Raw genomic sequence first — 13,583 nt, forward strand, 5'->3', positions numbered from 1 at the left:
GTAGCAAGTACAGAGTATCCCCACTTTGCAGATGAGGAAACAGAGGCTCATCAAAGTTAAGGGATTTGCCTAAGGTTACATAAATAGAAAGTGGTTATAATCAGATCTCTCTGACCCCAAAGCACATACTTTCCTCTGCATCATGGGCACAGTGCTAGGGGCAAACAAGAAAACCCTGCCTCTGGAGCAGAAGGTTTGTATAGGGAAGTGGAGGAGGTTGAGGTCAGAAAGGCAAATCTGCCTCAGGCTGTGGAAGGCCTCGCCTTCCAGGATGGATAATCAAGACTGGCTTTTGGAAATCAAGGGTCCTAGGCAGGGACCTTGATTTGAGGATGAAGTGGGATGGTCTGGACACCTGGAGGCCAAGGGAGCCCGAGCTAACTGGAGCTCTGCCCGAATCTGTGCTCAGGGAAGCACAGGGCTTTGCACAGCTGCAGGGAGATCAAAGCACCCAGGTCTGCAAAGAAAGTGGTATCTGAGCAGATCTGCAGCTTGTGGAAATGGTCCATTTCATGCCTCTCGGTGACTGCAGCTCCTAGAACCTGCTTATTTCCCGAAGGCACCAGAACCAACTTTCCTCAGCCTCCTAGATCTCCACTGACAACGGCTTCTGAAGAGCCGCTGGAAGATCCCCAGGGTGGGTGGTGGGAATTTGCCAAGGATGAAGCACAAGCAGCATGGCCTGCACCCTCTGCACCATCTTCATTTCCCAGAGCAGGGAGCCCATCTCCTGCTCACATGCGCTCAGAGGTGGGTGGGGATGTGCGAAACCCAGGAGTGGTGCAGATGGCATTTTTGACTCTTGGCCAACGCTTACCCCAGCCCAGCTGGTCCTCCGTGGGCCGCAGTGTGACTCTGTATGTGTGTAGTCACCACGTGCCTCACTGGTGCCCTTCCCTGTCCAGGTCATTGCTGTGGTCATGGACCTCTTCACTGATGGTGAGATCTTCCAAGACATCGTGGATGCTGCCTCCAAGCGCCGAGTCCCCGTGTACATCATCCTGGACGAGGCAGGCGTGAAGTACTTCCTGGAGATGTGTCAGGGCCTGGAGCTCGCTGACTTCCGTATTCGGGTAAGTTGTACCACTGGGGCTGGGGGCGGGAGGGGGGAAGGAAGTGGGATGGAGACTGCCTCTGCCTGCTCCCCGGTTCAGGGGCCCAGGGGAACAGCACTCTCAACCCCTTTCCTGGTGTCTAAAACCTTGCCTCATGAACTGATAACCCTAACGGCACGCCCAGCTTACATCTTATCCCAGGGCTGCTGAGGCTAAGGAGGCAGCTCCGGCCCAATCCCGGGCACTCAGCCCGCAGAGTCACTGTCAGGGTTGAAGGCAGGGCTGTGCTTCTCTTCTGAAGAGCTTTGAGAGCAGACCGGGGCCACCCTGGGCCCGTCCGAGCCCAAAGCAAGATTTGCTGACTTCCTCAGGCCGTAGGAAGCAGAGTCAGGGTCCCGTGGACAAGAGCATTCGTCCTCCGCCCAAGCAGAGACTCAGCTTAGAGCCTCTGGGCCCCCAGCCTGAGTGACAGTGCCCTTCTCCTCTTCTCAACAGAACATCCGTGTCCGCTCTGTGACAGGTGTTGGCTTTTACATGCCCATGGGGAAGATCAAGGGGACCCTGTCATCCAAGTTCCTAATGGTAGATGGTGAAAAAGTAGCCACTGGATCCTACAGGTGAGTTGGGCCAGGTCAGAGAAGGACCTGGGAGGCCTTAGTTCATGGTCAGAAGTGTTCGTGTTCAGAAAGATGCTGGGCTAGAGCCTCCACAATCATGAGTTTAAGAGCTATTGTCTATTCTGATAGCAAAGAATAGCCTCCTGGCCAGTCCCTTCCCTCAAACTTTCTGGCTAATGGATTATTCAAGAAAGAGGGTCAACTTTTATTGAGCATTAAGCACTGCCTGCCTTTCATGGTCCACAACAGCTGGTTGCCTTTTGAGGCTGGAAGAGACCCGGGCACATGAAACAATTAATAAATGGCGTCAGTCCTCTTACATGGTTAAAGTATGGGGTTTTGCAGACGCTAAGTGCTCTAAAAATTCAGAGAAGAACTATTGAGGAATGGAATGCTAACAGAATACTAACAGTAGTGGCAGCTATAGGTACTACTTATTAAATGTATGTTTGTGCCAGGTACTGAGCGAAACCTTTTATATTCGTTATTGGACTTTGAGCCTCACAACAACGCTGTGACTGTACCCCTTACAAGCCCCATTTTACAAGGCACGCAGGGCAGAAAGCAGGTTTGAATCCAGGCCTGACTTCTCTTGCCCTTGCCCTTGCCCTGCACCCACTGCCTGCTTTCTGCATTTGAGGCCAAGACCTGGGCCAAGGGAGGATTTGGGTCTGTGGAGGGAGAGCACCCCAGCACGAAGGCAGCAAGACATCCAGCCTCAGTGGTGGAGCAGGTTGGGCTGGGCACAGCGGGGTGTTGAGATGGGCTCGCCGAGGGGCGGCTGGCAGGGCGAGGCTGCAGGCCCGGGCACATGTATGTTGCTTTTCTGTCCCCACGTTCCCAGATTCACCTGGAGTTCCTCCCACGTGGACAGGAACCTTCTCCTCCTCCTGACGGGGCAGAACGTGGAGCCCTTCGACGTGGAGTTCCGGGAGCTGTACGCCATCTCCGAGGAGGTGGACTTGTACCAGCAGCTGGGCCTGGCAGGAGGCGCTGGCAGGCTGGGCCTCAACCACGCCTCCACTGTGGCTCGCAAGCTAATCAACCCCAAGTACACCCTGGTGGCAGGCGGCCGCCACCCACCTGGGGAGATGACGCGCTGGGCTGCCCGGCGGCAGCGGGAGGCGGGCAGCAACGCAGAGGGGCAGGAGGAGGGCGGCAAGGGCGGCGAGTCAGCACGGCGCCTGGAGAGCTTCCTGCACGACCTGGCCACGCTGGAGCAGGTGCTGCCCCCGGTGGAGCCCGTTCTCTCGGGAGAGCTGAGTCAGGATGGCAGGGTGGTCTCCCACCTGCGTGTGGACCTGAAGCCCAGACCCCGGGAGGCCCTTGCCCGAAACGGCAGGGGAGAAACTGCCAACGGGGAGGCCACCGCGGCCAAGGAGGGCAGGCGCTTCAGCAGCAGGTTCTTCAGCCGGCGGTCCAAGAGGCCCGCAGCGCCCAATAGCACGGCCGGTGCCCTCTCCCCCGAGGCCTTGGCCGAAGCGGAGTTTGTGACGGGGAAGAGGCCCAACCAGGGCTCCAGTGACGTCTCAGGTGAGCCCCTCCCACCGGGCCCAGGGCTCCTCAGGCCTCTGGCCCTGGTCCAGGAGCACTGCTGATTCTGTAAGAAGGCAGCCTCCTGGCAGGGAGAGCACATGAGCTCTGGGCCCTATGGTCCTCAGTTCCTCAGGTGCTCTGGCCTTGGCCTGCGTGTGGCCTGGGGCCAGCCACTGCAGGCCGGAGTTTCAGTTTCCTCTTCTCTAAAAGGGGAAAGTGATGCCTGCCTCGCCCAGCTGTTCTGAGGATATGAAGTGCTCAGAACAGTGCTGGGCACGGAGTAGTCTGAGACTAGGGCTCTGACTCTAGGGCTTGTTCCAGCAAACCTTGTTCCTTGCTGGATCAGTTGTCGTCAGGATCTGACCTGGTCAAACACACCGCACCAATGCCCTGACCCACTTTTCCTTGTTTCTGTTGTAAATAGTTTGACGTGGCTCCTCCCTGTGTTTATTTGATAAGTGGTATTTGCCAGGCTGCTTACTTCTGGGAGAGATTGTTCCTGGTGGTGGTATCTTTCTGGCTGTCTCTCTGCCTTTATCTCTTTCTCTGGAACAGTCTCCAGAGTGGCCTTTTCTGGCTGGTGGTGACAGCCAGGGCCACTGCTGGCACCTTTTCTCATGTCGGCATTGCTGAGTCAAAGGGGTTTCCATGTTGGGGTTTCTCCCTCCATGGCTGTGGGGCTTTGCAGCGGTGAGCCTGGGCTCCCTGGCTGGCCAGGTAGGTAAGGGCAGGGACTTACCTTGGGCAGCCTGAGTGCTTGCAGAATTCCTGTGTCCCTCAAGGCCCCAGCTTTGACCTGACATTGGCTGGAGTACAAGTCTTCCCAAACACGGATGCCCCAGCCCTGCTAGAGAGCCTGACGCACTCAGTCCGTGCCTCTTAAAGTTAGGACAGGCCTGGAGTCTCCGAGAATTTGGGCACAGCAGCAGTGCCAGGGCTATAGCTGCATTTGGCCAGGAAGCATTTATTGAGCGCCTCCGTGTGCCGGGTCCTTCACTAGGTGCTCGCTCTCTCACTTGGCCCTCACAGTAACCACGGAGGTGGCAGATGGAAGCTCAGAGAGGTGAATTAAGTGGTCCCAGGGCACAGTAAGTGGCAGTGGGGCCAGTTCGCAAACCGAGGCCAGGGCCCGTGTCCTGTCAGGGAGGGGTAGCTGGGCCCGTCCCATTCCCCCTGGGCTCCCTGGCTCCCCCAGCACCGGATGCTGCTGCTGCTGCCCTGCGCCTCTTGTTTGGAAGGAGGGTTGCCATGGTGAACACCTGGCAGGGAAGAGAGGGGGAGGGGCGAGCCCAACCACAAAAGGGGCTCTTTCCCACGCCCTGACTGGAGGTGAAGCAGAAGCTTTCTCTTCCTTCAGCCCCTCACCCTGAGGTGCTGTTTCCATAGAAACAAAAGGCCATTGTCTTATCCCTTCCTGCTTCCTTTAGTGAGTCTCAGCATCAGACTCCCCTGCTTGGATGACTTGAACGGTCACTGACACTTCTGCTGTTCCCTGAGTGTTTGCACGGGGTGCCAGGAGCCAGCCAAACAGCCAGGGACAGTGCCCTGTACCAGCTCGTCTCCTGAGTGCCTGGCACCCTGAGAGAGAGAGTCAGAGACAGAGAGAGAAGGGCAAGTGCAAGAGTGCAGCGGCACGCACGAGGGATGGCCCTCAAGATCACCCTATTCCTGCTCCATCATAAGGAAACACCCAGAGTGGCCTCGTCCAGCACAGCCTCTGTGTACCCGGATGGGCATCCAGCCCCGAGGGCCTGGCATTCAAATCCCTTATGAGACCTTTCCTCTTTCTTCCCTCGAAGGCAGGGCAAGAAGCCAGAGGCTCCCCTCCCCAAAGGCCCTTTTTGTGGCCTCCAGCCTCCCAAACATTTGACTGGTTTAGTGCCTCCTCTCAGGCAGCAGAAGCTTATCAGCAGGACTCTGTGTGCCAGAGGGTCAGGTTCCTGGCAGCATGGGGGTCCCCAAGGTTGGAACTTGCAATCCTAGTACACTGGGAACTGTCATCTGGGAGGAAATCACGTTAGCTATTCCCTTAGGGCCCCATCCAGGGAAAGGATCCCTGTCCTACAATGAACATTCAGAGCAGCGTCAGAACAGCCATCGGATGGATCTCAGCTCCCAGGACCTTGCTCCCCACGCCTTGGACACATCCTTTCACCTCCCCGGGGGCTGTTTCCTGGTTGAGAAGAGGAAGGGTTGATCCAGGAAGGGTTCAGGAGGTCCCTTTGAGCTCTGATTCTGACTGTCCTTTCTGTCCCTGCTGCCCTCTTGTCAAGGGAGAACCCAGGCCGATGACAGGGTGGCTAAAAGAGAGAAAAATAGAAAAGCTAAGAGCTGGCAGCCTGTACAATTACTTGATAAGAAGTATATAGTTGTCAAACAGCATGCAAATTTTTGCAAACCCAAGCATGGCCCTTGGGAGAACCTTCAGAAATCCCTTCCTTTGGGTCTGGCAGTCCAGCCGTGGGCAGCCAGGTGGTTTGAAGGCTCACAGCTCCCCCTACTGGTGGAAGCCAAGCACCCTGTCCTTCTGGTTTTTCTCTCAGCTGAGTCCTTGCTCCTGCAATTGGCGCCTTTCCTGAGCCGGCCGCCTGTGCCCATCCAGGAGCTCGGGACTCTGCGGCAGAGATCCAACCTCAGGGACCAGCAGTCACTGGAGAGCCTTGTCAAAAGAGTCAGGGGTCTGTCCCACTCGGCTGGGCTCAGGAATCTGCATTTTAAACGAGCGCCCCGAGCGTTTTCCCACGTAGGGGTCCTCAGAGCAGCAGATTAGGTGACAAGGCTCTGCCCTCGGGGACTGCCAGTTTGGGGGAGGGGGTTCCAGGTGATGTCCTGAAACCCCTTCTGGTCCTCCTAGGGAAATCCCTGGGACAAGGCCAACACTCTCGTGCACGGTAAGAGGAGGAAGAAAGGCATAGACTTTGGCTGAGCACCTGGCGTGTGCTGGGTAGACACGGTGCTAAATGCTCTCACCCAGAACCCACAGCCACCCTGCCTGATGACGCTGTTTCAAGACGAGACCCCAGAGGTGCCGAGAGGCGAGGCCCTGTGCCCACGGTCATGAGTGAGCAAAGGGCGGTGGACTCTCCTGCCTCCCAGGGCCTGCCAGAGCATTATGGCCATCTCTGGAAGGTTAGGGTTGACACCAGCTGCCTACGTCTTTAAAGGCTGTTTGGAAGGGCCAGAGGCCTGAGTACATGACTGACTCCCCCCCCCCACACCCGCCACGTATGGAGGAAGAGGAGAGTGCCTCTGGGTCACCACCTTCCGAGGGCCCCTGAGCCCACGCTTGTGTTCCCAGAGTTCTCTGAGGTGACTGCAGCCACAGTTGCTGTGCCAGAACTCTCCCAGGTTCCCCTGAGTCATGTGTGGATGGGCCACCCTGGCTGGCAGTGTGGTCTGGCTCCTAGTGCTGTGCTCGCTGGCTCCTAGATTTGGGGACTTCAGATTTGCCTGTGTCATCCCTGGGGTGGAGGTCTCAGATCTCTCTCCTAGAAGTCTGGGCGCCTGCCTGGGATGGAAGGCTGGGGAGGTGCTGCTGGGGTTCAGAGCTCCATAAGGGACCTGTGGGCCTCCAGTTCCAGGGTAAGCCTACTCAACTGCTGTCTTGCCAAGATGGAGTTCCAAAACTCAGTGTTGCTCCTGAGGTCAGACCCCAGCTGATGTTCTCAGGCCGTGCTCTGATTCCATAAACCTGAGCACTGTTACCAGCGAAGGTCTCGGTCACATGGCACAGATGAGGGGAGCTGAGTGGGCATCCTTCGAGGAGCTGATCCCACTGGGCTCCGGAGAAGAGGCAGGCGTCCTTAGTCTCATTGGCAGATGTCAAAATCCCCTGCCCTGCTGGTCTCTTGGGCCTGGCCAGGGCTTCCGTCACCATCTAGGTGAGTGAGGGCACGTACGTCACCCAGTCACCACCCACTGATGCCACTGCAGTTGCTCTTGTTACTAGATTGGTGTGAACCCTTACGTAGCTTGCTGCTGCCTGATCGTTCATTGTTTTCAACAAATGTCTATCTCTGTGGTGTCTGCTCCGTGCCAGGCACGGTCCTAAATTCCTGGTGTAGCAGTGGACAAAGTGAGCTTGCCCCTGCTCTTATGTACTGGGAGGGGGGCAGGGAGGGCAAGGACCTTCTCCTGAAGAGTGATCAGGGAAGGCCTCTCTGACAAAGGGGCATTTGAGCAGAGACTTGAATGATGGGAAGCAGAGAACCATGTGGACATCCAGGGGAAGAATCTTCCAGAAGAGGGGAGTGTGAGGTCCTGAAGCCTGTAGGGAGGTAGAGCTCACTGTCCTTGTCATGGCCGTCTATATCACTGTCCCCTCTCCTGCCTGCCGGGCCGGACCGGCCAGGTCCTGACCATCGGACCGGGTCCTGATGCTCCAGGCCTTCCTTCAGGCCGCCTCTCCTCCACTTCCTGCCCCTATGTCCAGTCTCACTGCGCTGTTTTGTTCCTTTGAAGTTTGACTTTCCCTCGTGAGCCTCCTTTGGGCCGCCCGTGCCACATATACTTTGTAAAAAATAGAAATGTGGGGCTGTTGATATATTCTCCTCCACTCATCTGAGCAGGTGTGATTGGCCACAGCATCTGCTGCAGGCGGCAGCGGGCTCCGGTCTGTGTGCCGCGGGAGGGGCGGACCCGAGGGCTTGGTCCTCAGCCCGGCCTCCCGTCAGAGGCGTGGAGGTGAATTCTGAGCGAGAGGCCCGTCTCCAGCCTCGCATCCAGCCTCAGAGAGTGGGTGGGAGTGTGGGGAGCTGGCCACAAATCTGCTCTGCCCCGGCTGCCCCCAGCCCACGCAGCCACTCCTCCCTGGCCTCGGGAGCCCAGAGGACTTTTCTCACCTGCCTCCAAAATTCTGCTGCCTCTGGGGAGAAACTTGGCATCTGCTCAGTAGGCCAAGTAAGTACAGCAAGCCGCTGAGGACAGGAAGTGGGGACGGACGTGTCCTGCGGCGGCCGGGGGACTGCAGGACAGGAAGGGCAGCGGAGGCAGCCTCAGCACCCGAGGAGGCTGGAGGCTGGAGGCTGACCCAGCTCCGGGCCCTTGGAGCCACAGGGAGGCGGGCACCATCGTCTGGCTCCCCTCCCACCTCCTCGACCCTCTGGCTGCTCTCGGAACGGCCTCCAGGGAGGCTCAGCTGGACCCGCAGCAAGTCCCGAGGCCTGAGCCCCGCTGGCCGGGCAGGGAAGGGCCCTACTCAGGCCTGTTCAGCGTCTCTCTTGCTAACGGCCCGTGAGAGGAGGCCAACACCACCTCCGTGAAACTCACAGCTGAGGTGATACGGGAAGGTGGTGTGAGTGCCGGGAGACGACCCTGGCCCTGGCGGTGTGGAGAGGAACCGGCGGGAAAGAGGTCAGCGGCCGCCCGGGAGACGGCGGCCAGCGCCCCAGGAGGGCTCCCCGCAGCAGACGCGAGGCGCTGGCCTGAGGGCAGGAACACAGCCGGCCTCTGCTTGGGCTGTAGAGGCAGTGGAAACGGGTGGAAGGGGCCTGGGAAGAGGAGAGCTGTGCCTCTCCACCCCTTCTTTCCTCCGCGCCCCTAAGCCTGGGGTCCGCGCCACCATGCCTGGCTCCCTCCCGGTCAGCCTACTGGCCCCTCCTGAGGCACCGCTTTGCCCCTTCCACGTCGGCGGCCTGAGTGGCGGGAGGAGCTGAGATGGGGCTCGGCGGAGCGGGCACTGGCGCAGGCGCTGCCCGGCTCTGGGGGCTACTGGCCCTCCTGCCCCCCACTGTCAGGTCGGGCCGAGGATGCCCCCTTGCAGCAGAGCCACACTGAGGGTCACTGACAGTGACTGCGGTCGCGCTTGTGAGCTGTGACGCTGCATAGGGTATTAGCAACTGGTGAATCACCCCGCTGAGGTCAGGAGATGGCAGATCCCTGATGCCCCAACCAGTGGTGGTCTTGCTAAGGCTGTCAGGGCAGGGAGAATCTTTCCTTTTGCTCTTCTGAGGACCCTACTGACCTAGTTTCAGCAGCTTGGGAGGGAGACAGTGACCCCATCGCCCAAATTTGCGGTGTGGGCGGTGCATAGGAGGGGGGCTGGAGGCCAGCCCAGGGAGCACTTTACCTACATCCTCCCTCGCCTGTGTCCCTTGTCTCTGCAGGTAAAACAAGTTCCAGTCCTGCCAAGGCCAGCAATTGTGTGATTTTGTGAGCTGCGGGCCAGCTGTCGGCAGGACCTGTGGATGCCCCCATCCTGTCCTGTGGAGACACAGGTCAAACCCTGCACCAATTTGCACATCGGACGCCTACTGGCCTCCTGCCCCAGCAGCCTCCATCCTGGCCTCAGGGACTCTGTATCCCAGATGTGAGGGTCTGCAGCATCTCAAGACAATCACACGCCTCCACAAGACTGTCGTGGCCGGGCAGGGGGTCAGCCTTTGTTTACATGAAGTGGAAGCTTGACTAGTGTCCGCTCTCCTTTATGCCCAGCCCCCTCCCTCCACTGGTCCAGCCTTGCCCTGCCAGCCCCCAGATGGGATGAGTCCATGTCTTTATACCTTAATGTGATGGGGTCTCCGGGGCAGCCCCAGCCCCCTGGCTTCTCCTTCCCTGGGCTTCCTGGTGCTGCTGGTCCCCCAAGAGGTTTGGTGGAACAGAAGGGACGAGGACAGGTCTCTGAGCCCGGGATCCGGTCTTGCTTGAGCTTCTGAACTCAAGCTGGAAGATGCAGCGAGGACGGCTGGGGGCTGGCTGCTTTGGCCTTCCTGGCGTGTCCCTCAGGCTCCTGCAGTAGACTCTGAATGGAATGAGGGCAGAATTTGACCCTGCCATTTTGAGAGCCCTTGTGCTGAGGCCTCCTTTCCCTCCCCCAGCACCATCCTGGCAGGCTGTGTCCTGAGTGGTCCGGGCCTCCTCGGCTGTTGCCTGCTGCAAGCCCATCTGGCAGTTCTGCTAGTGCCTTTACCTGAGGCAGCTCCCTCCCGTTTTTTGTCTTGATCTGCAGCCCAAAGTAGGGAGAGAGAGAGCCTGGCTGATGTTCCGGTGGTGCTGGAGGCTGGGCCCTGTCACCAGGAGTGCTGGCCTTCCTCCCACCCCAGAGATGGCCCTCAGTCCCTTCACCAGCCGGGACTTACGTACCTTCTCTAGTTATATGTCAGCCAAAGACCAGCCTAGGCCTCCTGCCACAGTCAGACTGTATTGAGGAGCCTCAGCCTCCCTGGCTTCTTAGGGACCTGGCCTGATAATCGCCATGATGCCAGGCCAGGAAGACCAGCTGAAAATCGCACACCACCCCCTCTTCACGCATGTGACTGAGAGGACCTGCGGAGGGGGTTCTTGAATGGACAACAGAGAAACTGCCAAACCGCAGGCTCTGCGGCTGGCCTTGCTTCCGGCCGGGTGCTGGAGGCCTGGAGAGCCGAGGGCTGCAGTGCGTGAGAAAGCACCACGCTCAGCCTCTCTCAGCCTCCTACTTCTGAGCCAAACTCTGGTCCTCACATCTTTCCTTCTGCAAAACCCTGGGGCACCAGCAGCCCCTTGGGGAGGGGCCCTGGTGCCTGCTAGCACCTGATGGGAGAGGGAGCGAGGGGCGCACCGAGCATCCTGCGAGGAGCCTGGCCTCCCCGGTGGGTGGTGGGAGCGGCAGGGGAAGGATGGGTGCACCTGGTTCTTGGGGGGTGAGGGACCCTGACCCACCTCCATGAGCGTCTGTGAGGATCAAACACTCCTGGGAAGTGCTTCCTTATGCACCAAGGCCTGGCGATGTGGCCCTGCTTGTTCTGGAGGGGAAGGGAGAGGGAGGTGGAAAACATGGGGCAGGGGTTACACCTCAGCTCAGAGTGTTTGGGTGGAGAGAGCACTCTTGGTGAGCAGAGTGGACACCTCTGGGGCAAGGGGGGAGGCCAGAGGAGGGGACCGGCTCCTAAGCGGAGCAAGCCTCCCTTGCTAGAGAAGCAGGCCCACGGAATCCCTTTCCCGTCTCCTGACCCAAAGCAAGCCCGGTTCCTCCCCTGCCCTCACATGCAGGAGGCTCTGGACTGGAGGTTCCAAGTCGCTGCAGCCTTGAGCCTGGCTGTCCGTCCTGCCCCGGCTTCTCCCTGCACCAGCGTGGGGTCATTCTCACTCTTCAGAGAAACCAAGCAGGATGGGAGACCATGTGTCAAAAAGGAAGCAACGCAGTGTCACGGGAAGAGTGCTGGCCTGTGAGGTGGGGCACCTCTCCCCTTCCTTACAGAGGTCTCGGCGCGATGGTCTCTGACCCCCTCCAGCTCTAAGATGCTCGGGAAGAGACGATAGTCCAAAGGTGGCTGAGGATCCTGAAGACCTAAAATGCAGCTTGTCTGCCTAAACTCCAGCCCCTCCGTTCTGCCTCTCGGCTTCTCACTTTTTAGTGCGTCTGCCCTCTGTTCCAGCACTTTGCACATACTTTGTGAAATAGTCTCTCTGTCATCAAATCTCAAGGGGACATCTGGCCTTCCCAGTTGGATGGCACGTTCAAGGATGGATCATGCCCTTGGTCCCTCTGCAGCAGCTTCCACAAGGCTGGTAACATCAGAAGGGCTCCAGGAGGAACAGGGATGAAACAGCACTCTGGGTGCAGGGCCTGGCTTCGCTGGCCCCATCTCACCCCACCGCCAAGCTGCCCACTTTCTGAGTCCGGCCTCTGTAGGTTGAGTGCCAACAACTGGCACAGCTCCTTGAGAGGCCGGCCTCAGATGAGCAGAGGCACTTGAGGGCTGAGACCCCGGGGCTGCTGCCACCCTAGACCTCGCCCCGTAGGAGCAGGAACCCCGGGACCCCTGCACGGCGCTGGGAGGCTTTCCTTTGACATTGGCAAATCTTCCCAGTCTCATTGTCAGCTGTCCTTGGGGTACGGTTAGCCCTAGCCCTGATCCTTCGGGGGTGCTTCTGAGACCACCTCCGCCAACAGCACCACCCCGTGCCTGTTCGGACCCTAATAGAAAGGCTGAACCACAAAGGCAGCCTTGAGATACGGAGGAAGCGGGCCCGGGTGGAGGGGAGGGGCTACGGGGGAGACTTTTTTTTTTTTTTGCTATGACACTTTCCTCTTTTTAACTTATTGAACACCTACTATATGCTAGTCACCGTGCTAGATGCCTCCCTCAGTCACCTGCAGGTTTCAAACTAAGAAAAGCTCAGGAAAAGGCCCTTTACAAAGTTAACAAGTTCTCCTGTATATTTGGAGACTGAGCCTCACAAAGTTGTGTGATGAGCAGCTTAGGTCTTGCCGCCCCCCTTTTTCAGATGAGGAGGTGCATTGTTCTCCCCAGATCCCACGGCACATAAAGTGCAGATCTCAGCCTGCTCCTCCAGCTCAGGGTTTCCTGCCTTCAACGCCAGTGACGCTTCGGACACAAAGTTCTCTGTGGGAGAAGAGGCTGTCCTACACGTGGTAGAATGTTTAGCAGCGCCCCTGGCCTCTACCTACCAACTACCAGTAGCACCCTTTCAGATGAGACCGCCAAAAATGTCTCCAGACATTGCCAAGTGTCCCTGGGGGTTAGAATCGCCCCAGTTGAGAAAGAGCTCTTTGCATTGAGCCCTGAAGGGCCACGGGCTCCTCCCTGAGCTGCTTTCTGTGCTTACATCCTGCAAAACAGTTCTCTTTGACAGATCTCTTTGGCCCAGAGAGGCTGGCTGACTTGCCAAAGATTTTGCTTTCTGTGACTGACACGATAGCATCTTCCATCTTTGTTCCGGTTACCTTGCTCAGCTCTTGCCCGCCTTGGACTCTGCGGAACAGGTATGTTTATGTGTACACATCTGTCTTACTCCACCCAGAGCCCTGCCACGTTTCCTCCCAATCTGTTCCCCTTCCTTCAGTCTCAGTTAAAGTCCTACACAGAGAGTACCCTTGGACATACCCATGTGTGCCCAGAAGTGTCCCCACCCCAAAAGGCAGCCAGGGCCGACAGTAGAGAGACTTCCACGCTCCTCAACACGGGCCAGGTGGGGATTGCTACTTGGGGTACCACAACCACGTTCCGTTCTGACAAAGCCCCCTTAGCAGCTATTGAGCTCTGCCATGCACTGTGCGTATAGTTTATCACCTGGCTGTGCGCCACCATCATTCCTCCCTGCCTGGAGGACCCAGCGGCTGTCACTGTGATTGTCTGCACTGCTGTTCCAGTGGCAGGAGGTCTGGTGCAAAACAGGCATCCCGGGCTCAGCAAGCTGAGCCAGACCAAGGTTGAGAGGATGTGCACCTTAGGAAAGGTTGAGAGGTGGCAGGTGCAGACGTGAGAGTGTGCTCAGGGCGAGTCATCGCTGGATCAGCCAGAAGGCTTTGAAAAGTTAGGCAGGCCTGAACTTCTCACCCCTCCTCTGCGAAGCTTCTGCCTTCCCAGCTCTGAACCAAGGAAGGCCCTGCTTCTGACAGCTTATGCTGCTGCCTGGCACGATAGATACCCAT

General features: G+C 58.2%; 1 protein-coding gene across 4 annotated transcripts in view; it reads left to right on the forward strand.

Moving 5' to 3' along the window:
- FAM83F (family with sequence similarity 83 member F) overlaps positions 1-9,613 on the forward strand; it is a 29,964-nt gene extending 20,351 nt beyond the window's left edge. Inside the window, exons 2-5 of one of the 4 annotated variants that reach the window (XM_082352766.1) lie at positions 906-1,073; positions 1,551-1,672; positions 2,547-3,205; positions 9,313-9,613. In XM_082352766.1, coding sequence (XP_082208892.1) covers positions 906-1,073; positions 1,551-1,672; positions 2,547-3,205; positions 9,313-9,362 — 999 coding nt within the window. In that variant the 3' untranslated portion in view covers positions 9,363-9,613. Of the gene's footprint in view, positions 1-905; positions 1,074-1,550; positions 1,673-2,516; positions 3,208-9,312 lie in introns of those variants that run through there. The other 3 variants (XM_082352765.1, XR_014233783.1, XM_082352767.1) reach the window with 3 other exon arrangements.
- The last annotated feature ends 3,970 nt before the right edge of the window (positions 9,614-13,583 follow it).

Source organism: Balaenoptera borealis (genome assembly GCF_965194805.1).
Source record: "Balaenoptera borealis genome assembly, chromosome: 13".
Taxonomy (NCBI): Eukaryota; Metazoa; Chordata; class Mammalia; order Artiodactyla; family Balaenopteridae; genus Balaenoptera; species Balaenoptera borealis.